Raw genomic sequence first — 25,119 nt, forward strand, 5'->3', positions numbered from 1 at the left:
CCACACTGCCTCATCACTAAAACTCTGCCACCTAGGGAACAGCCGCTAATGAAAAGAAAGAGAGCTGTCCTGACCAAACAAGGACCTGTAGCGCTCACCTATTGTTCTTTCTCTCTCTCTCTCTGTCACCAGGATGCTGCTGTGGATCACTGCCCTGTACATCAGCCTACAAGGGGGGTGGTCGCAACCTGAAATCGTGTCGCCGGGTCCAGCCTCAGGCATCGTCCTAAAAGAGCAACCTGGACTCCTGATCACGAACTGCAGAACACATAGCCAAAAAGTCTATGTCCGACTCAACCCCCGTGATGTCTACAGAGCACACTACACAGCATCAGCACCAGAAACCAGTTGGGCAGGAGAACGATGGGCGCAGAACGCTATGTTTCACGCAGAGGCCGACATCAAACACATGCTGTACCAACTTCAGAAGATGACCGTCACACAAGCAGATCTCAGCGGACAAACTAAGCGCCCCAAGCGGTTCCTGGGGGCCCTACTCGGAGCCGCCGCAGCAGTCGGAACTTTGTTCAACATTGGAGTCACCAGTGTCAATGCAGTCAGCATAGCCACGGTGAGACGACATGTGAATGAGATCCAGGAGGAAATACCTCAACTGAGAGAACAACTGACAGCTCAAAGCAAATCACTGCAAACCATGGGAAAATCCTTAAAAGATACTGTCGTAATTCTCAACACACACAGTGTCGCACTGAAACAAACAGTGAACTCTTTGAAACAGATTTTCTCAGTACTGCAGGTGGATCATGCCTATTCTCAACTGGTCACAGCTCTGATGTCAGACATGCTGCGCGAGGTGAGCTCCTCTGTGGACAGTCTAGCCATGGGTAGAATTCCACCCTACCTGGTACCCCTAAGCCTGGTACAGACCATTTTATCCTCTGCCACTGCAGGGCCAACCAACACTCTGCAGGCGCATCTGGCCTACTCCCTAGGTAGCGCAATTCCCTTAAGCATAGCCCCTGAACAAGGCGAACTTGCTTTTCTGATAAACCTGCCAATCATTGAGTCACACAACATCTACAGACTCAAAGACATTGTCAATGTTGGCTTCTGGCAGGGAAACACCCACATCAGAATACGCACCCCCGACGTTGTGGCTTACCATGACAGCAATGAACAGCTGTACCTTGCACCAAACCTGCGCATGTGCAGCCTCACTAAAGACATTCATTATCTCTGCCCCAGCAAACCTTTCCTTCGGGACAACACTGACGGCATCTGTGGGCTGCGGCCCATGAAGATTGACTCTCGTTGTCCTGCCTCAGCTAAACCACGAGCCGAGGTCACTAACACCCAAGCAGAAATCGTAGGTGACCGATGGATGGTCAACACCCCAGCCAGCACAGCCATTTTGACCTACGACCAACACGACACAGCCACCCGCATCAGTCTACCAAACCAGACGATGTGGATTCAAGTTCCAAAGGATGCAATTCTTCACATCGATGAACTCGCACTCTATCACCTTCCCAGTGAGGAGTACCACACCGAACTGGAAATTTCAACTTTCTTCAGGGACCACAACTTCACTTTAGACCCTGAACTGGAGATGAGGATTGCAGAAGGGGGGACCCAACTAATTGATGTCACGCCCATCGACACTGCCCTCCAGGCACTTGCTCGGATGCCAGCTATGCACAGCCTCCCTGTTGTCCGAGCCTGGACCGCCGCTGACACGGTACTGTGCCTCTCCACAGGAGTAGGATATGCCCTTACTCTTGGCCTCGCTTTCATCCTGTACCGAAGAGTCAGCGGGATGCAGGAAACAGTGAACAAGTGCACAGCTGCCCTCCCTCGAGCCTTCAAGCGGAACCGTGGGAAGCAAGACACACAAGCCGAGCAAGAGCCCAACCTCATCGAAGTCACCCCTCTGCAGGCACGCAGAAGCGCTGCAGAAAATTAAGATACACCTGCCATCCAGACAAAATGACCTGTCCAACCATCGCCTATTGAACCATCGCCCACCAAAGTCTCTCAAGACCCTGGTGGCCGTGAAAGGGGGGAATATGTAGCAAATGGCTCGGAGTCATTTTGAGGCCATTTGGCGTCTGGACTGTAACAGCCCTAAAATTGTGATAATTAGATAACCCTGTCTCCTCTATCACCTATCAAGGCTGTAAAGTGGGCGACAATTAAAACAAATGCCGTCGTAAAAGGAGGTTCAAAGGAGTTCCATCAGAGCCGATCGAATGACGACCGCCAGAGACACAGCAGGGGGCACAGACTATATGTCTGTGATGAAACCACATTTAAAGATCACAATGAGCTGTTTAAATGTATATATATTTTATATCCCTTTACTGCATGATCGTGTATGTGTGATGTAACTGTGTGTTAACACTTTAGTTAGATTTTGTTCACTGTAGCATGGTTCATATCTTAGGTATGAAATTATTATTCAACGTGATCTTAAACCCATGTCTTGTCTAGTATCAAATTAATCCACTCTTTATTTCCTAATCATTTCTATGTATCATATTACCATAAGCCGCATCAATGTCATTTAATATCGATTTGAAGAGTTATGGAAACAAACTTTTATCATTTGGCAATTACGCAAATGTGATGTCTGAAAGAACAAAGGCTTGTTTCCCGCGCGATCGAACACTTCGCACATTGGTCAATCACCTAAAATGGGCTGGGCGCATGAAAGGTCAAAACGGCCTATCGTCCAAGCCATCATTGCTCAGTCGCTCAATTCGCCAGCGCAGTTTGGAAACTCGCTGAGACTCACCCAGAGTCCCTCGGATTCATCATCTTTTCTCTGAGCCCTGTCCTACTCTTCGGGACAGTAATTTCCTGGCTTGCACTTTGCACTTCGAGTTTGGACAATTTACGCGGAACACTCCGCCATACGGAACAACCAAACGGACTTACGAGCACACCTGGATTCTCTCTCTCTCTCTCTCTCTCTCTCTCTCTCTGCTCGCACCCGCGCGCACCAGAAACTTCGTATTACATCACAAAGAGCCAAATGCAAGTATTAACCTTGTTCTACTCGCTGATGTTTAAGCTTTACCCCTTATGAAAATTAAGGCGATCCTTAGAGATTTTCCGATGGTTTGTGCAGATGTTAAGCAATAGTGCTATTGCCAATCTTTTACTCTCTCTCTCTCTATAGCTTTTCAGTCTTTTCTTTCTCATCTATGTTTTATGTTATTGTATATGTGTATGTTTAGCTAGTCATTGTGTGTACTTCGTTTTGTAGTTAATAAACCGGTTTTGCATTTTCACAATTGAACTGTTTCTGTGTTCAATGCTCACGAAATTAAAGTCACTATTTCTGCCTTTTGATCCAGCTACACGCTGCGAGTAGCACTGTATATCAGTAAGAAGGTTAATTTTAAAGGCCATGAAATTAACATTTCTTAGACGTTAATATACGATTATGGATATATGTCTTCGGTGGACGAACATATTAATTAATTGTTATTATTAATTCTGCTACGCCAGGTAAAACCTGATAAACTTGTATAATTAATTACAGTTAGTTATACATAATATTCCCTTTTGGGCTAAAATCTAAGATTCCCTTGGGAATCCCCGTAGTATTACAGTCGGAGGTTTATAGTGTTTCAAATAACTTTATTCCCCTCCTCCCGCTGAATCGCTACACCTTTGTCATATATTGCTCAGTACCAAAGAAAACTCCAAGAATTTTAAAACCATCTGTTTTCCACTGACACATTTGAGGAAGATGAGGTGGAAGATGCTTTCTGAAACAAATCCAGACTCGTGTTCAAGTGATCAATATCTTCTTGAGATCTTATGATCACTGTGATATCATCCGCGTAAGCTGTAAGGCTTACGTTAGTTACTTCTGAGATATTAGGATTAAGAACTGAAATGCCATGTAAATTTTTCCTCAAAAATCTCAACAAGGGTTCTATGGACAGTGTATACAAAATCCAGAAAGACTGAAGCCCTGTCTAACCCCTCTGCACACTGGAAAAGTTCTTGTTAAAACTCCATTAATCTTCAACATACTGTAAACATCAGTATATAGTAGCTGAATTTGTGAGATGAATTTCTCTCCAAACCCAAAAGCAGCCAAAGTTTTAAAGAGGTAGTGATGGTCTACTCTGTCGAATGCCTTTTCCTGGTCAAGTGAAAGACATCAAGCTTGTATATTTCAGTCAACTGTAATAGATCATGCACTAGAGACAGGTTTTCAAAGATGGAGCGTTTTGGAACACAGTATTATTGATCTTCATGGACTATGGTTCAAGCATTCTTTAAGGCGATTCGTTAATGTCTTCGAGAGAATTTTGTAGTCTGTATTTAAAAGTGAAAGTGGGCGCCAATTCTTTAAGGAACTCACCCTTTTTGGGTAACAGAGTTATTACAGCTCTTCTGCAGCTAAGAGTTAAAACTTTAAATTTTTACACTTTTTTACACTTTCATTAAATACAGAATGTAGATCTGGTCCAATAAGTGACCAAAAAGCTTTATAAAATTCAGATGTTAGACCGTCTAATCCTGGGGATCGTCCAGCAGATTGTTGTTCACAAGCTGTGCTCAATTCTCCAAACGAAAGCGAATGTTCTAGTTTTTTCTTGTTGTCATCATTTAATTTAGGAACATCATTTAGAATGTGTTCCACAGCTTTAGGATCACAAAACTGAGAACTATAGTTTTTTTCCTAAAATCTCAAGGCTTGTGAAATAATCTCCTTTTTATCTGTTGTTTCTCTCCCATCAGGTAGTTTAAGTTTAAGTTGATTTTCTCTCTCGAACTTTTTTTTCCAAAGCAAAAAAGAATGCTGTGGATGTGTCCATATTATGAAGTTGAGTGATTCTTGCTCGAACTATTGCTCCTTGGTCTCTTTCTTCATACACATTTTTTAAAAGAAATTTATTCTGTTTAAGTAGTTCTTCGCTTTTTTCATCTTTCCCACTTATGGAGCCACTCAGCTTTAAAATTTCTTCTTCCAAAAGTTGTATCTTCTTTTTTCAATTCAATTCAATTAAATTCAATTTTATTTATATAGCGCTTTTCACAAAAGTCAATTGTTTCAAAGCAGCTTTACATAAACAGAAGCAGTGAAAAGCACAGAAAAACGACAGATAGCACAACAAAATACAAAATAAATTTGCTGCGGCTATGACTCAATATTATAAGTGCACGTATTACTAAAGCAACGTCTAGAAGAGGAAGCTAAGTAAAGCCCAAAAAGGCTGCCTCCCCGGGGTGAAAAACCCCCTAGGAGAAGCCTGAATCTGACCCAGAAAACACGGATGGCTAAGCTAATCAATCATTTGTATTATTTTGTGTATACTGTTGGCAGAAAGTCTAAATCTGGATTTTTCCGATGTCCCACCACTGGTTTAGGGATTTAAACTGTGACATTCTCTCTCTCCACGCTCTCCAGAAAATAGTAAAAGAGTGCTCAAAAGTGTGATCTTTTAACAGTCTATTATTAAAATGCCAGTAAGATCTATTATACGTATTTAATGTTGTGACTGTGACAGACATGTAGTGATGGTCAGATGGGGGGTGGGACTAAACTGCTATTAAGAAAACGCTGTCTTTTAGATTTTTGAACATAAATTCTATCTAACCTAGCTCCAGATATCATTTTTGAACCCATCTTTAACCATGAATATTGTTTTTCTTTAGGAAAGGATTCTCTCCAAACATCAAGTGCATGATATATTAGAACATTTCTAAGCGCTTCTTATGATTTTGGGTGAGGCTCATCATGATTCCTGTCAACTGTGTAGTCTATAGTGCAATTAAAATCTCCAGCTACAACTATTACTCTATCTTGAGGAATTCCATTTATCACTTCTTGTAATTTACTAAAGTATTCAATTCTGTCAGATCCAACATTAGGGGCATAAACATTAATGAATGAAAATAATAAACCTTGCAATATAATATCTACTTGCTGCATTCTACCAGGTATAATATCTATCATATTTAAAAACTTTCCTTGAAGTTTAGCAGATATCAGGATAGCTACACCGGCACTTACATTTGAAAGCGCGGTGTCAACGGGTGTGAACTGATTGGCCAGCTATCCAGTGCGTTGTGATTGGCTGAATACCTCAGTAACGTAATCGGATATTTGACGCTCCTTGCCAAGTTTTGGAAGATGAGCTCCCAAAACAATAAAAAAGCCACAAGATACTATTTACTACTACAGTACCTTATCAACATGAGCCTGAATCTGACCCAGAAAACACGGATGGCTAAGCTAATCAATCAACTTTTCCAGCGCAATGTGAGCAGAACGTAACAGATGGTAAGGTAAGGATACTAAAACATAAACCATGTTTGCATTTGTGAACGTAGAAACAACAAACAAGCACTAATCTGCACTTCTCAAATCTCGCGTTTGGATCATCATTAGGAAATGCATTAAAACACAGGCTCAAAACTCGTCTTTAAATCGTCAGTGAGGAAATTTATTAAATATGAAAACATCAGCTACTTACAGGATGTCAGTGTAGTTGCAAAGTTACAATTGCTCCACTTTTTAAACGAAGCCTTTGTGTACATCCAGCGGTTGTACTCCGCGATGTTTAGAAGGTAATCCTCCTTAAAATGTGCAGCATACAATCGAAAATTTTGGCTGTACTGTTCTGAAACAGTGTTGTAAATAAAACCTACCCACTGGTTTCTTAATATTTACTCTGTTGGAACGCCAACCAAAGTAGTTTTGCAACAAAACACAGCGTCTGCTCGACATGGCGGAAACAACAATACTACAGATTGGAAGTTTCAAAAGCGGTGTTATGAAAATGTTCAAACCAGTATGACGTCAAACTGCATGGGCGTGTTAAACGAGCGTGGATGAGGCTTCACGTTTAAAAAGAATATCTCTTTGGATTTGAAACTTTAATTTTTGCAACTTTATAGATCTTTTATGTGCACAGACATCATTAAACACTCTAAAAACAAAGGAAAACATGCAATCTGGCAATATGACTCCTTTAAGGATGCCATAACTATTAAAAGGGAGATTTTAATGCAGCCGAGTAACATATTGCAAGCCTTATACATTCATCCATTAAACTTTTTTTGCTACGTTGAATCATCTTTTTTACTTTAGTAATTATTTTCCTAAGACGATATCGTTTCTTTCTATTGAATTCTTCAAGGGTTGCATTTGTCATTATATATTAAGAAGAGGCAAGAAAACTTTTCAAGTCTGGAAAAAACATTTCAATCTGGGGATTTCTGGTTCCTTTGGTTTTATCAAGGAATACACTTATTTGCTTTACAGAATATAATCTGGAGTTTGTATCACTCATTTCTAAAGATCCTGCTTGAGAATCAGTGTCTTCCATGGCAAAAAAATTCTCTTCACTTTCACATTCATTTTTTGAATCATTTTCTGACTGAATAGTAGCATCTGTACTTACACTTGACCACTGACTACATTTCTCTTCTTCAGTTTTATTTTCCTTTGTCACATCACTTTCATTTGTGTTTTTTTGCACTAAGCACGTATTTTCCTTACTTTTAGACTGAGAACATGCATTTTCTGATTGACTTGCATCAGAAATGTCAGCTCTCTGTTCTGGTTCTTTATCGTTGTTTACATTTTTCTCTTGGTTTTGTGGTTCTGCGTTTGTCTCTACGCGCGTATTATAGCTGCCCTCTTCTGCACTGTTAGCAGATCTTGGGCACGTCTGCCTAACATGACCACCACACACAAAACACTGCATTTGTTCCAAGCTGATAAAGATTGTATAATCTTTACCTTCAAATGATATTTTTATCGCTAGGTCAAGCAGGTCATGTTGTGCGTTCGGAATTAAATACGTGAATCATCGGAAAGACATGATGTGCTTTATGTCAGGATTTTTGAGCCCTAAAGGGATCATCCTGATCGGTGCAGTTACTTTACCGTAACGTTCAAGTACTCCTTTCAAAGTTTAATCTTTTATGAATGGCGGTACATTGGAAAGAACTACTTTTTTGGAGGGACTCAACAACGGCAGTAATTGTAAAAACATATTGTTTACCTCAAGCCCTGTCTCAATTAATTAATCAACCATCTCAACCTCAGTAAGAAAAACAACAAGTGCTTTATTCTTTCTAGCAGCTGACTTAATATTTAAACCACCAACCTTCTGACTGACGGCTAATAGTACGTCTTCAATGTTCATGTTCTCCTCTGGCATGCACTTGAATCCGTGTTTGAGAGTTAGACGCGAAAATGCGTCATTTGACTCCATTCTAAACACTTTAACAGTCTTTACGTTAAATCAATATAAACAATGAAAGTTGAGAAAGGAAACAGAAAGTTTCACACACGTGCTCCAGCAATACTCTTCCCACTCCACAATCCTCAGAGAGAGAGAGAGAGAGAGTGAGAGAGAGAGAGAGAGAGAGAGAGAGAGAGACTAAAGAAGAAGAAGAAGAAGAAGAAGAAGAAGAAGAAGAAGAGAGAGAGAGAGAGAGAGAGAGAGAGAGAGAGAGAGAGAGAGAGAGCAGGAAAAGTAAATGCAGCTGAACGAATACACTGCGTGTTTTAAAGTAAAAAATATATTGAATATAAATAAATAAATAACGAAACGCAATATGTGGAGGCCGGTGTTTAATCTGTCTAACTAGAATTAGCCTAATTTATGTGTGGGAAACACTGTTTGATATGAAAAATATCTTACGTGAGCCTGTGGCTAAAGTATAAAAGTGGAACTCTTTAACAAATGTCATAATACCATAAGTTCAAATATTATAATTCACTTACTGTCAGCAAATATGAGCCTTGGTTTGTGCCCTCTGGAAGAGAAAAGCCCACTTGCATGTCGTTGTTCAGCTAGTCTTTTTTGGTCTGTAAGTTACAACTTTCGGCGGTGGCAAAAGATTACATTGCTGTGCAAGAAACAGCATCTCGAATGCACACAAAAAGTTACCAGTGCCTTTGTAAGTGACGACAACGATGTGTGAATGATTGTGTTAACGACCGTGTAGCTGCTTTGTTTGATAGCATTGCTGGAGGTCGTTGCATCGCGTGCTTTACAAAAACGGTGATGTACTAAATGGTAAATTAGAGTTCGCCTCAAAGTTTTTTATTTGTGTATTAATTTAATGTGTATTATTTCTTTCCCAAGCTCATAAAATAAATTTGGGTCGCACATAAATTGACAGGGTCGGTCGGACACCGGAACCAAACAAAATGTATAATATACTTTTAAAGCTGTGTGGACGTGTGCGCAGGCAAGGCAGACGCTGAGAGAAAGTACAGTATACTGTACATATTTTGTCTGCTGTGTTCCGGGCTTTGACGAATCCTGTTTGGACATCCAACATTACACAAGAGAAAAATGTTTCCGCGTATTTGGATTTCGTGATTCTGTCCGCGTTATCCGCATTGCAAAAATCATAGGGCTCTACTAATAAATGAATAACTTGCCTCATCTTGCTCCACTCCTTCAAGTCTAACTGACAATGTGATTGTAAACCAAGAGCAAGTGATGCATTCGGAAGTGCTTGCACAACATTACGCACGGTGCGTAAACATTATCGATCACTTATCAAACTGTCGTTATCGTTTTATCTTGAAAATTTATATAGGTAAAATTATCGTTATCGAATTATCGCCCAGCACTACATGTGTATGACATCAAAGTACTGCAAGAGCACTGAGAATCACTGTCGTGTCATACAGTATGAGCAACTTCAGTTTGCGCAGCATGAAGTCGATCACCCATATTGTCATCAGTACAGCCTACATGAAACGAGAGTTACATATGTAACTACGGTTCTATGAGTTCTGGATGACCGCCAGAGGCAGTGCTTCTCACTGAATTTTATCTCTTTTGCTCATGCGCAGGTCGAGTCTAATAACAACAAAGTCATCACATGACCAGGTACGTCATGGGGATTCCCTCTATTTAACCCCATGACATCCTGCAAACTGTCTCTACAGAATCTTCACGCAAGACTCTGAGTGACAGGGTGCTCTGGCGGTCCTTCAGAACTCATAGAACCGTAGTTACATACGTAACTCTCGTTCTATTTCGTTCTTACTGACCGCCAGAGGCAGTGCTTCTCACTGGATGGCTCATAGCAACAAGGTCACGAGGAGGCAGCTCCTCACCTTAAGCTGAAGTTGAGGAACCCAACAGGACTGCCGTTCCATGGCTCCAGGGGCTGCCACATTAACCCTGTAGTATCTGGAAAAGGTATCAGTGAATGACCAACTAGCCGCTGCAAAAATGTCCATTAAGGGGACACCTTTTAATGCTGCCCAAGATGTTGAGATACTTCTCGTCGAATGGCATTTTATGCCTGCTGGCACAGTCAGGTTGTTGGCCTTATATGCCTGGGCAATGACCTCCACCACCCAGTGTGACAACCTCTGTTTTGACAGAGGCTGCCCTTTTCTTGGCCCGCCGTAGCAGAGAAAGAGTTGGTCAGACTGTCACAGTTTCTCTGTGGCATTCAGATAGCCCCGAAGGGCTCGCAAAGGCCATAGTTGTTCTGTTGGATTGCCATCATGTGTGTCAGACACCGAACTCCTAAGTGCTACCAACTCAATTGGTTGATTCCTAAATGATGTTGAGAAAGTTTTGGGTAAGAATGAGGGATTAGGCCACAATGTCACCATTGTTCCATCTGCATTCCAACGCATGCAGGACGTATTGGTTGACAAAGCTTGGAGCTCACCAACACGTTTGGCTGACGTTATTGCCAAAAGAAATCCAGTCTTTATTGAAAGCCACTTAAGGTCACACTGGTCCATTGGCTCAAAGGGGTGTTGTGTAAGTGCCCTTAGAACCAGGCTGAGGTCCCATGCGGGTACCCTAACGGTTGAAGCAGGGCGCAATCACTGAGCACCTTTCAGAAAGCGTGTGATTAGAATATGTGACCCAAGTGACTGATCATTCACTTTTACATGCTGGACAGAAATTGCGGCCACATATACCCTTAGGGTAGAGGGAGCCCTGTTATTGTCCAGCAGGGACTGCAGAAAACATAACACCATTGGCACTGGGCATTGTTCTGGGACCAACCCTCTTGGTGTACACCAATCAGTGAAAAGCTTCCATCTACAAGCATAAATATTCCTGGTGGAAGGTGCTCTAGAATTCAGAATTGTGTTTTGTACCTTATCGCCACAAGCCTTTAGCAGTAGTTCTGGCTCCTCAGCGGCCAGACACAGAGCTGTAGCCGACCTGGGTTTGGGTGCCAAATTTGCCCTTGTAACTGAAGGAGTAACTCCCGTCTCCTGGGTAGGCTTCAGGGCTCCCCATCGAGAAGCCGGCATAACATTGGGAACCAAGGCCTGCCTGGCCAGTTTGGTGCCACTAGGAGCATCCTGTGGTGCCCTTGAAGAATTCTGTGGAGAGTTGGCAGAATTAAGGGGTTCGGGGGAAAGGCATAGAGTAGAAGATTTGGCCAGGCATGCGCCAATGCATCCTGACCCAGCGGGCTGGACTTCTCTGTCAAGGAGAACCACAGGGGACAGTGGGTTGAGGTTTTGGAGGCAAAAAGATCCACCTGTGCCCTGCCAAATCGTTGCCACACCATCTGAACAACTTCTGGATTGAGCCTCCATTCTCCTGGCAGAGGTCTGTGGCGAGATAAGTATTCTGCTACTACATTCAACACTCCCGGAATGTGCATTGCCCTGATGCTTGTGAACCGAGGGAAGGCCCATGTTAGGAGGTCTTGTGCTACTCTCAGAGACTGGCTGGACCTGGTGCCGCCTTGATGGTTGATATGATAAACCACTGATGTATTGTCCGTTCTGACGAGAATATGTCGGTTCAGTAGGGCCGGCGTTAAGTGTTTCAGAGCCAATTGCACTGCCTTGAGCTCCAGAGTATTTATGTCTTTTGTAGCTTGATCTGGTTTCCATGACCCCCTGATCATCCTGTGCTGCCACACTGCGCCCCAGCCAACTAGTGATGCATCGGTCTGAATTATCTCCCGGCGAGAGGGAATCACCCCAAGGGCTACCCCTTTCCTCAGGAATGACCTGTCTTTCCATGGTTTCAATGTAGTGAGGCATCGATCTGTAACTTTGACCAGTCTGTTCCTGTGCCATGTAGGGTTCAGATGAAGACTGTTTACCCATCTCTGATAAGGGCGCATCGAAACAAGACCCAGCGGTATCAGTGCCGCTGCTGCTGCTAACATGCCCATCAATCGGAGTACCACTCTGAATGGAAGCTTGGTTTGTTTCCGGAAACGCTGGAGTAAGAGCAAGATGTTGTCCACCCTCTGAGTTGACGGGAAAGCTTTCATCGATCTCGAGTCTAGAGAGATGCCTATGAACTTCACCGACTGACATGGGACCAACTGACTCTTGCTTAAGTTCACCCTGAGACCCAACTGAGTGACATGGGAAATCAGCAGATTGGTGTGTTCTGTTGCCTCCCTTTGAGATGGAGCACACAGGAGCCAGTTGTCCAGATAAGGAAGCACCTGCACCCCCCTTGCTTGTATTGGGGACAGTGCTGCAGCCATGCACCTGGTGAACACCCGAGGAGACAGGGACAGCCCAAATGGTAGGACCCGAAATTGATAGACTTGACCTTGAAATGCGAAGCGGAGAAACGGTCTGTGCTGTGGTGCAATTGGGATATGAAAATAAGCATCCTTCAGATCTACTGTGGTGAAACACTGTAGTGATCTGACTGCTTGAAGGACCTCCGTCGTGTGTAGCATGTGGAATGGTAGAACCTTGAGGAACTGATTGAGGCCTCGAAGGTCGAGAATGGGCCGAACGCCACCATCTTTTTTTGGAATTATGTAGTACACTGAATAAAACCCATTTAGCCGTGATGCCCATTCTACTGGCTCTATGGCATCCTTTTCCAGGAGTTCGGCAACTTGTTTTGTCAATGCCAGTAAGCTGTTGGGGTCTCTGACGAGAGTCATCTTGACCCCATTGAAGGCAGGGGCCCGCCGTCGGAATTGCAGCCTGTACCCATGAGATAGCGTTGCTATCACCCATGGATCTGAGGTGTTTACTTGCCAATATTTGAGCTGCTAGTTTGAAAAATATCCGACGGTCGGCCCCAGAACTTCATGCTCTGCGAGCTTGGGTTTTATTATCTCTGGGGGGCGCTGACCTGATGCCATGCCCCTTGGCGCCCGAAATAATTGTTGTCCACGTGCTCTGGGGTACTGCACATGCTGATCTAGTTGCCTAGCCTGGCTCCTCTGAACAGCCCCTGAACGAGGTAAAGGTTGAGAGCGAGTAGGATACCGACCCCCATAGCATTGTCTAAATTGTGATGGTGGAGTACCTCTTAGGTCTGCCAACTGCTGTCTGGTCTTATTTGTCTGAAAACTCTGTTCCAGAGTTTGCTGTGCCGCTGGTCCAAACAGTTGGCCTGGGACCACAGGGAGGTCACAAAGTGTTCTCCTACAAGCATCTGATAATGAAGACTGTGCTAGCCATACTTGGCGGCGTGCCTGAGTGAGTGTTGACATGAGTCTACCTAATTCTCTTGACATGAATGCGAATGCTTGTAATGACGCATCGCTTAAAGGTGCTCTAAGCGAATTGACGCGTTTTAGACCATAACAATTTTTTGTTACATTCAGCAAACATCTCCTCACTATCTGCTTGCTGCCTGTCCGCTGATCAAACTGTAAAGAAAGACGATCTCTGTAGACAGCCCAGGCTTCACAAACGGCAATAACAAAACAGTGGCCAAACCTACAAACAGAAACCATAACAAAGTGTATCAGCCAATAAACGACAAGAAGGATTTGGGGGTGGGGGTTGGGCGAGTTCATGAAAGCACGGAAGGGAGGGGGAGGGGGAGGAGTTAGCTACGCTCCGTTTGTTTGAAAACAATTCAAACATCAACAATAACTAACATCTCACAGATTCGCTTAGAACGCCTTTAAGATTTGGTTTGAAGGATCACCACCCATAGGTTGCAGTGACTGGGTCTGCACCAGCATAAGATGGGAGAGCGAATTCCCAATGCGACCCATGCGTGCTGCAGTATTGTACGCTTGACTAAGAAGATCGTCCGTAATTCTGCACTGGGGTCGCGGGCAGCGAGCATTAGGTCTCCAAGCCTCTTCCGGTGATATAATGAAAGAGGCAATAAATGGATCCACTTTAGGCATCTGACTCAGGCCAAAAGAGTCTGGTTCGTGCATTGCTGCCAAGGCCCTGCTTGCTGTGGTATGATGAGTAAGTGATTTGGGATTAGCCCAACACCTATGTAGTTCCTCAATATAGTTTTTGGATGGGGGAATGCTAAGAGCAGATGGTTTTGCAGTTCCTCTGAAGAAGGCGCTAGAGGGGGCTGCCACTGTAGGAGCAGTGTCAAGGCTTAAGCGTGCCAACGCAATCTGGAGGGCTTGTCTTACAACAGGGCCGGGTCTACAGGGGGGCTGGGGGGGCATTGCCCCCCCCAGATTTTCCTTGTGCCCCCCCAAAAATGTCCAGCCAACCTTAAAATAACGGAGTCTCTTTACACAAAAAACGTCTTCTTTAGGCAAGCGCTAGCGTTTACAGCTCCCGCCCACTAACGTCTGATTAGCTTATTCAAACCTTGGGGGTCTTTTCAGCAGTATTTAACTCACAGGAAAAGTACTACTGTTCTCTATGACGGTAACTAAAAAAAAACGCATCTTTAAAATATATATCAAAAACAATGCAATTTAGTATTACATAAACGTAATAACCCAACACATATTAAATTAAAACTTTTTTATAGTAAAACATGCCCAAAATAGCCCCTTATCCTTTCTTAGACTCACCTCATTATTTATTCATGCAAATACAACAGCCAATGGCAAGTCTCCAGCAGCATTTAATGTGTTTGTTTTAGACGTAGTTCTGTTTATTAAAATTAGAATATGCAGTTTGGTTGTGGCATACTATATAGTAGATATAAATGATATAAGATGGTTATACAGTAAATATACAGTATTGTAACAGCTGAGCATCGCGTGCAGTTTTTAATTCAAATTTTAGCGGTTTTGTCATCGTCATTCATCAGCTCATTCAGCTCGCGTTTGAGAAAAACTTCACACGCAAAAATCTAACGTTACAGACTTTTAAGTTCAGGAGGAACTTTCACTCCGCAAGGTCATCGTAAGGTAAAACGTTGTATTTTATAATGTTGCGTTGTATTATAATATCTAGCTTGCTGTGTTATGTACAAAGCAGTGTGATTTATCTTTGGTCTCGTCGCAAATCACACTTACAGTATTTTAGGGCTTGTGCTTTTGTCTGGTGCTGTTATAGGCAAACAGGATAACCTTTGACGAATTTGTCATGCATGTCAAATTGCTTACATGATGCAACAATATATTATTTAAAGCGTTGTGCTTTGTTGTGATATTTGAGGTTACTGCAGCAGCAATGATAGGGTCAGGAATTAATGACAATACAGCTTATCACATTGAAAATACATTATTTTACATGAAGAAAATGTTTGAGAAGTGGAAATAAAGTTCCTAACAAGTGTTTATTTAGAATAAAGGCATATGTTGGGTAGGGTAGGTATAAGAATGGCTTTAATTTATCTATAAGTAAAATAATAGATTAAATGCAGTGTAAACATTAATAAAATATAGCTATATGTACAGCTTTATATTTATATCACCTGCTTGCCTGATTTCATTAACTGTGACTAAATGTGTCAAACTAGTGTAATCATTATAACATTATAAATCATTAATCTAATTGCATCTACTTTTAAAATGTGAACGTGCAAAATGACATATAAATGGCCTTTTATTATAAGACATGCAAAGTAATATTGGATTGAAACATCCATAATTTTATTGTATGAATCATTTTAGTCGAGAAATGGCTGCCCACCCAAAAATCCTGACTGCCCCCCCAGTCCAGCAAGCCTAGTACCGGGCCTGTCTTACAACATCCTGATCCGATTCTACTCCTTCCGCCGAACCCCGTGCCGTGTTCTGAGAATCATCATGAGAGAACTGAGAGTGGATTTTTGATAAGAATTCACTTCCCTCCTCACGAAACTGGTTTTGAGAGGCTGCCATAGACAGCATATCGTCCTGAGGAATGGGTAAATCTGCATTGGGATTTGCCAACATCGGTGATGGAGCCTCCTTTGGTTGCAGGTTTAGCAATAAAGCCTTAATCTGGTCAAACTCTGAAGCCAACACCTCCAACTTATTGGCTAAAGAATCCTCTCTTTGTTTCTTACTGGTGGAGACACTCACTGATTCCACAATTTTCCGCTTAGCCGACACTTTCCCATGCCGAGGCTTGTCTGAGGTCAAGAGTGCCTCTATTGCCGCTAGTCTGGAAGTTCTCTGCTCCAACGACATGATGCTACAATTCATACAGGCATCCTCAGTGAGGCCCTGCTTCAAGTGTACCAAGCCTAAGCAGGATGGACAGCAGTCATGTCCATCATCCTGCTGTAAAGTGGCCTTGCAAACAGTGCATGTCATGCTAAGGTGTGCATGTCACGCCATTTATACACATTTCATAAGAGAAACAATATCCCGTGCTTATTTAAGCAACTTACCGCGTTCTGGCAGTGACCGGAATAAACAGACGTGTTCAAACAAAGTAAAGTTTGTTTTCAATCCGCCGCAGCCTCTGGAGGACGCACGCCGCGCAGCTCCAACAAAAATGATTGTAACGAGGCTGTGAAAGACGGAATCCAATATTTCTAAATGAAAGTTTTCCTTTCGACCTGCAATCTTTGCACGTATGCGAGAAGATTATAGGGACAGTTTGCAGGATGTCACGGGGTTAAATAGAGGAAATCCCCATGATGTACCTGGTCATGTGATGACTTTGTTGTTATTAGACTCGACCTGCGCATGAGCAAAAGAGATAAAATTCAGTGAGAAGCACTGCCTCTGGCAGTCAGTAAGAACGAAATAGAACACGCCATCTACAGGTATGGTATTTCCTCTGGCAGAGAGTTAATCCTCTTTCTGCTGAATGCTGCAAAATGCCGGAAGTGCTCGCACAATTATTTTCCCTGTAATGCGCATTTTTAAAGGCCACATCTGTAGTTGTTAAATTTGTTCACAAAACAGAACAACAAAGGTAAACTCACTTATCAGCAACAGGCTTCGCAACAGCTTCAAAGATTTCTTCTTGATTGACTGTTTGGTCGAAAACCCTTTGGAACCTATATCAAAACACAGATTTTATTAGACTTTAAGACAAAAAAAACAGCATATGATTTATTAGTCACAGATCTGAAGAGAAACATTATTTAGTCAAATTATTTTAATAACTCTCTGTTATAAAATACAAGCATGGCACCAACATGCAACACAAATGTAATGAATACCAAATAAATATTTGCCTGCAAAAGAAATCTGTTGTAGTACATTCAAAAATTATAATTCTCATCTGCTAGACAGCATAATTTAAAGAAATGTCAGTTAACCACAACCATTAAACACCTTCAGAAAAACAAGGGTATGCAAGTAAATGCAGCAGCCTACCGTTTTTTCTTTGCACTTACTGTTATGATCTAATGACATTGCTCCATAGTTTGGTCATATTAGCTTTATATTTATGTGTTGATCAGTTTAAAGTGCCCATATTATAACAAACTCACTTTTTCTGGGTTTTGGGGTGTTCTTTTGTGTCTCTGGTGCTTCCACATGCATACAAACTTAAAAAATACATCCATAATGTTTTGAGTGAGATACAGATTTCTGAATGTCCTCTGCCTTGAGTCTCAGATTGCACAGGTTCAAAATCAGCTCCGTTGTTACGTCACTAGCCTTGTCGTCACATTCCATTTGAATTGTCCTGCCCACCATCCCACTACCCAGGTCTCCATCCACCAGGTAGCTATACAGAGAAGTCACTTCGCCTATATCCTCCATACTGTTGTCATCGTTGATATACTACATATTGTTATCATGTCTCACAGAAATAACAGCGTTGTTTGAATAGTGTGTATTATACTCCCCTCTACTTTTAAAAACAAATTTTAACGCGTGCTTATGTGTTTACTGGAACGTGTTTATGTGTTTACACAAAGTGTAATGTCATATACACTGTTAGACGTAAATAATCCTCAGAATGTATATTATATTCTATTACAAGACATTCATGCGAAATCGGATGTAAACAACATACTATATATCTATATTTCATGGATTATACGCATTTGTGGACAAAAATAGTCATTGGATATAACTTATTCTATTACACGGTTTTCATGGATTATTCACACATCTGAAACAGACTGGATTCGATTCACGATCGTTATATCAACACAAAGGTAAGAAGTCCTGTTTGTATTCTGCATATTGTCATCTGGAAAATAAACAAATCAAATCTCTGTTGCGATTAAAATAGCAACAAACGTGTAAACCCTCTGTTTTTACCTCAGACAGACGACGTCTTGTTACATTTTTACTTTTGTTCTGGAGAATGATCTCGCGCTCTTCTATTTCACTTCGGTTAACCTGATCTGACACGCAAGCACACACGCGTACGCAAGCACACGCACACAGTTACGACAGATTGTGGTGATTTGTCTACGACACGAATTCCATTCCTGTACTCCACTGGAAACCACACAATGTTCCCACACAAGAGACTTAAATGTGTCCGGGGGATCTGCAATCTCAGGCGGAGCAGCCATCCTGTGACCTGCGCTCACTCCCAAGTCACGTGACATGACATGACATGCACTTGGAAAACAGTCACTTTGGAATATACTATTTAGAACAGAATTTGAAAAGCTTTTATTAGTCGTTACTAATACAATTTAATAAAATATATGCAAATATATTTTTTTAATAAATAGATTAGTTAGTCAGAGATAAGTCACATTAACCTCAACAATGGGCAGCAGGAGGCGTGAGAGTACCGCGACACGACACGGGAGGTTCGCGATTCGCATCGTGGGTGGTGTATCGCGATCGTTCGGTTCGTAATATTGTTACACCCCTACTTATGATACACTTCTAATAATACACTTATAGCGTTTGACATGAGATAATGTCAAAACATTCTGCCATATTATTACTGACAAAATCAATTGAAGGTCAATAATCAATTAATTAAGATGAGTTCCGTTAATTCATAAAACTCACACTTTTGAAACGGTGCTTATCTGGTTAATAATTGCTGCAATATAACTGAAGTAATATATAATTTAATGTATAAACATTTTTCTGCGTTATCATTTTAGCTTTTCTTGTGCTCCCCCTTGTGGCCGTTTAAGCGCAGTGAAGCGTGGTCGACTGTGAGTGACGTCGCTTCCAAACACGCCCTATAATATACCCCACCCCCAACACTGTGATTGACAAGTTTAAGTACAAGCATTGGAAACGCAAATGCAAAGAGGATTGCGATTTCATTTGAGTTTTGGCAAGATCCGTACGCGATGCTAGAGGAAATTATGAATTGCAATTGAGATTGAAATATGGCCGGGTCATAACTCGAAAGACATAGGAAATTCAATTGCAAATGGACTTTGATTTTACATTTGAAATTTGGCATATATTGTACGTTTGCGTAAACGGAAATGCAAACAGTTTGCATTTGCGTTTGAATTAAGTCACAGTTTTTACACCCACAAGTAGGAAACTCAATTGCAAATACCATTTGCAATTCCTTTTTAATATTGTCCGGAATATCATTCCATAAACATAAGTGGAATTAACATGATTCAATTTGAAATTTGGTTTGTTTATCATGATCACAAAAAAGGGTTTGAAGTATTTATTTTAAAATAAGCACAATATGAATAGTTTAACAGCATCTGAGATTACAAACCGTGGTAAGCATTAGAGATGTTAACCGATGACCGTTTGACCGATGGTTGACTGTATCAACGCTAACCGGTCAAAGTTGTCGGTTAAAAAAGTGATCTCTAAATTAGGCTATTATAGAAAGTGGATTAAACGCTACTACAGTTAGTCATCTCTTTCCAAGATTTTTTTATGTGTGAAGTGAACAAATCTCTTACATTCAGTTTTTCATAACTAGCCTGTTTGTACTTCATAAACCAATAAAAAATAATTTGGTGCAAGGTTATGACGTTTGGGTTTGCACTCACAAAGTAAATGCTACAGGCATTTTTTTTGTAAATTCCTTTATTCAAATAGTAAATAAAATACAGCAATAACATAATAAAATTCAGATTGAAAGGCATGTGTTTCCAAAAACATTTTTGAGCTGCAGTTTTAGGGGAACAATAGGGTTTGTTGCTTTTGTTACATGTATTATGAGTTAACCCTCTGGGGTCCGACCATTTTGGGACACTGTCATAGGATCTGACCACTGATCTATATAAATGACTGGATTGCGCTTGACGTCACACTTGTGAAGCCACCGCGGCGCCATGTTGGTATACCCAAACGTTCTATTAAATCAATGGACGTTATCAGATTTTAATGATAAAACATCACTTTACTCGTCTTCGTTTTTTATATGTGAAGTTACCCTGTACATTATTACAACACAATCTTCCAAAGCATGTAAATAGTTATTTACTGAAAGTTGTACATTTTGCGTTTTAATCAGTTATTATACATTCATCTTTATTACAGTATCAGATCAGCAGACAGACCGCAGCATATTTAGTATTAATGACAATAAACGTGCTCATTCTGAAATCTAAATAAATAATCATGCATGCAATAATTTGCTAGTTTTGTAATTATGTTATCTAAACTTACAAGTTACCTAAACTTATTCAGAGAAATAACGCTGACCGTCACCGTGTAGCTGAATGTCAAAAAAAATCTTTATTTATACCCGTGTCATTAACAAATGTAAAAGACACACTCACCTTAAAGGTGTTTTTATAAATCCATTATCCTGCCCGATTAAAACATAAACATTGCAAATTACACCAGAATTAACAAAAAATTTACGTTCACATATCTAAAAATTTACCTTGTGTAACTGATATGCTGTAAAGGGGTTAAATTTTGATCATGATTTTGAATGGAAGTCAAGGACGCTCTCTACCGGTTGGGTATACCAAGATGGCGGCTCGAACTCTGCGCTGGCTTCACCTCACGCAGTTACGTCAAGCGTTCTATGCGCAATCCAGTCATTTATATAGATCAGTGGATCTGACATGCTCTTACATTTGGTCTTTTTTGAGTTGCTTTAAAACATAATAATGGCAAGTGTCTCATACCACTGTGTTCTGCACAAACTGGGCTAAAATATTATATGAGCTACATGTATGTACATGTTTGTATTTTTGAGAGAAAAATGTTTATGCGTCACTGATATAAGTCCACAAAAACCATACTAAACATGTTTTAACAAGACTTTTCTAAACAGAATCTAGTAGTCTAGAGTTTTTTCTTTAAAATGATGTGAAAATCATCCTGCCTACTCATTCACATAAAACAATATATTGATTTAGAAATTGTAAGACACTTTTTCTTTAGAGGGGCCGTATGCGAGAAGGATTGATTGACAGCTAGCAAACAAAGGCTCGCATAATGAGCTGCATAATGAGGCAGTAATGTGAGAGGGAACTACAGTAAAGAACGTGAGGACAAATGTATACATGTTTGTTTGAGGTTTATTAAGAAGTTAACAATATAATCAAAATAGAAATGAAGGTCAGTAGGACATTTTCAGCTTATTTGGAAACAAACCCTATTCAAAAACTTAACTTGTATAAGAAACTGATAAACAACAGGGCTGTAAACTTTATGTCCAAAAAGTGTGAATATGTTTTTCCACTTCATAGTTTTGTACTGATGAGAGGGATGCAGACCTGTAAGAGAGTTATGAACAGCTGTTAGCATAAATTGTCCACAGAAATACCCTTACATACATAACTGATGGGTAAATGATAGCACTACATTCAGATAAACTATAATTTACATAAACTAAATTAGTATCTCAGATAAACATCTGCAGTGATTAGTTATATAAAAAGCTATTTTCAGATAACTGTTTACAGATGCCCATCCCCTTATCGTCTAGCTTCTGTTTTAAACGCGTTTCTGTAAGCGAGTATGTACTTTAAAAACACAACGCATATGGCGTCCATGTGCGCGAGCTCGCGTCTCTGTGGAAACAACGCGGCTCTCATAATAAAACGGTGTCGCGTGTAAAGCGCAATGTATGGAATGTGTTGCATGTAAACAATATCATATTACAGCAGATTCCGCAGTGCAGCATTACTCAAAGTTGCCATGAAGGATACGAAAGTGAATAACGGTGTCAAACACTGTACAGCATGTAACAATGAAATCCGCCATTACGTGATCGCATCCTCGTTTGTAAACAATGCGAAAGTTTTTCAATCCGAAGCGTGCAGTCTGCTCAGGTCGCTTATGTAGGCTGAACTGAACAAGCCATAAGCATATTACAACATGATAGCAAATATAAATGAAGACAAATGACTTACAGTTTCTTCAGGAATATATCCTCCTGCAGTGCGTCATCCAATGTTCTTCTTCTTAGGTTACGTTAAAGATAAACGCTTCTCTTTCTCAATGTCCAGACATAAATGAAGATATTCCTCACGTGTGTGTATAAAGTTTATAATCCAAACATGCGGTAAAGTCTTTAAATCTGATCAAACTTTACTTCGTCTGTTTGTTATTCTGTTGAGCTGCTCCTCATTACCATGTCAAATTTGCCACAGGTGTGTATTTTTATTGGAATTTTAATATTTCACCTTCATTTCCTCTAAAAAAATCTATTTTCTACTAGGTACACAAAATACTTCCCCTCAGGACCTTTTGGACAAAATGTCCCCATTGAAACCCATTAAAACTGCAATTTTTAATCCCAGTGCCATTCAAAATGATGCAATCTTTGTTAACAGGCTTTCATTCTGTTGGCAAGGCTTCAAAATTTAAATTTTTACTATTTTTTACCAGATGGTGCCAGGTTTGGCATATAAAGCAAATTATCGCTTTATTGTTGTTTTCTGTTGTTTTCGGCTTATGCATATTATAGAGCCAATTAGATATATTATTAAGCTATAATTGTGTGGGTGTGTTGGTATGGATGTCAGAGTGTGGTTTGTATGTGTGTACTGAAAAGTTTATGTGTGTGTGTGTACCTGGTAATTATCATGTTGTGGTGACAAATTGTCCCCACAAAGATAGGAATACCAGTATTTTTGTGACCTTGTGGGGACATTTTGAGGTCCCCATGAAAAAAAAAGCTTATCAATCAAACAGAATGATGTTTCTTGAAAATGTGAAGTTGTAGAAGGGTTTCTGTGATGGTTGGGGTTAGGGAATGGGGTAGGTTAGTGGAAAAGAATATACAGTTTGTATGGTATAAAATGCATTACGTCTATGAAATGTCCCCACAAAACATGGAAACCAGAATGTGTGTGTTTGTGTGTGTGTGTGTGTGTGTGTGTGTGTGTGTGTGTGTGTGTGTGTGTGTGTGTGTGTGTGTGTGTGTGTGTGAACAGTTTGAATGAAAAATATATATATTGTACTAGAAATCACAAGACTACAACCGCTGCAAAGGAGGTGTCGTTTTTTTCATAAAAAAACAGCAGTGGCATTATGTAAACAAACCAGCATTTGAAGGGTTAAAATTCTGAAAATTAATGAATGTTTGGTCATTGTGATTAGAGCTGATTTAAAAAAATGGCATCAGTGAAAGTGGAAAAAAATATTAATCTATAATATTTTTATGACACTTTTTTGACATGGACATTTTTGTCCTTTGTGGACCTGAGAGGTAACTTTTTTAATTGATGCACAAGGGTTAAGATATTGCCGCTGTATGATGGAGGAAAATAAACTTGCTAGATAATAGTAACAAGCCAAAAATGTCTCAGTGTTGATTGGTGTAAGGCTGCAAGGGCACATGTCTAAACTTAATCCACTGTATCTGCAACCAGTACTAGACTTCCTTAGGACTTAGTACATAATTAGGTCGAAAACTGCTTCAATGGATAATTCATGGTAATTTGTGTGTACACATTCGCGTAAAACCAATGCCATGGTAGCAACTCGTAACTGTCTAAAAATAACTTTGTGCGTTTAAACGAATTGTTGCGCAACACAAAACTGTTTTTGGCTTATTGATTAAATTGATTAACCCAATTCACTTTTTGTGGTCATTATGGCTGAAGAGGAAAACGGCCAGCTTGGCCCTGAGACTGAACTTTTCGCTGAGTTTCTGAGGTGTTTGTCATCAGCAAAAGGTGAAGTTTCTTTGTTGCGGACTAAAAACCGTTGGCTATGGGATTTTTTTAAATTAACATTTGTTCTACTTATTATTATTTTATTTTTTGCCTACATTTACTTAAATAATATCAATGTAAAAATAGGAAGTAAATCATAGTTCAAGTAAAATGTATTTTTGTTGTTAAGCAACCACCGAGTCAGCTGTCTTGTCAATCAAATATTGAAGCGTGAACGCTCTTTTGCTGTTAACTGTCATATTAGCAGAAACTTTAAAAAGAGGGCGCTTCCTCTGACCTCGTTTGAAGATGAGAGGTGCACAAACACGCAGGAGAGAGTGAGCGAGTGGAGTCCGGTTCTTCAAAGCAATTGTAAACTTCCCTCACCACAACGTAAGGCCCGCCTCTCCCCTCATTCGATTGGACAATGGAAAGACGCGAATGACGTTGGGCACTTCTCCGCTCTCAGCGCTCCTCCAAAAACGCGTGCGTGGCAGGCGGCAAAAAACTGCAAGGCACTCGGCGCGCAGAAACGCCCTGCCCATAGAATATCATTCAAAAAAGGCGCCTGCCAACTTCCATAAACACTTTTCAATATGTACATTTTACACAAAATATCTATTCTATTTTTAGTAATTTATTTTGGTTTGTCCAAAAATACCATAACTGACATTAAGAGATTTTATTAAGTTATTTTAATCATTTATTTTAGAGATATTTACAAAGCCACTAAATCATTTTTTACAGTGGTACATAATGATCTTATGGTAGCCTATTATTAAATGCATATGGGCTAAATCAGGGGTGGGGAACCCTGGTCCCGGAGGGCCACTGTCCTGCAGTGTTTAGTTCCAACCCTAATTAAAGTCTTCAGGATTACTTGGAAATGAAATGCAGGTGTGTTTGATTAGGGTTGGAAGTAAACTCTGCAGGACAGTGGTCCTCCAGGACCCAGGGTTCCCCACTCCTGGGCTAAATAAATATATGTAAAACTAAATAAAGAAGATATCATACACGGACTGTATGTAAGCATATGTTTTCTTGTTCAGTCCACGTG

The 25,119-nt window shown here is 40.7% G+C and overlaps 1 protein-coding gene across 1 annotated transcript in view; it reads right to left on the reverse strand.

Annotated features, from left to right (window-relative positions):
• Positions 1-25,119, reverse strand: part of kif6 (kinesin family member 6) — a 677,660-nt gene that overhangs the window by 614,663 nt on the left and 37,878 nt on the right. The window contains exon 3 of the mRNA XM_065274836.2: positions 17,013-17,087. Coding sequence (XP_065130908.2) covers positions 17,013-17,087 — 75 coding nt within the window. The remainder of the gene's footprint in view (positions 1-17,012; positions 17,088-25,119) is intronic.

Source organism: Paramisgurnus dabryanus, chromosome 17, assembly GCF_030506205.2.
Source record: "Paramisgurnus dabryanus chromosome 17, PD_genome_1.1, whole genome shotgun sequence".
In the NCBI taxonomy this organism is placed as follows: domain Eukaryota; kingdom Metazoa; phylum Chordata; class Actinopteri; order Cypriniformes; family Cobitidae; genus Paramisgurnus; species Paramisgurnus dabryanus.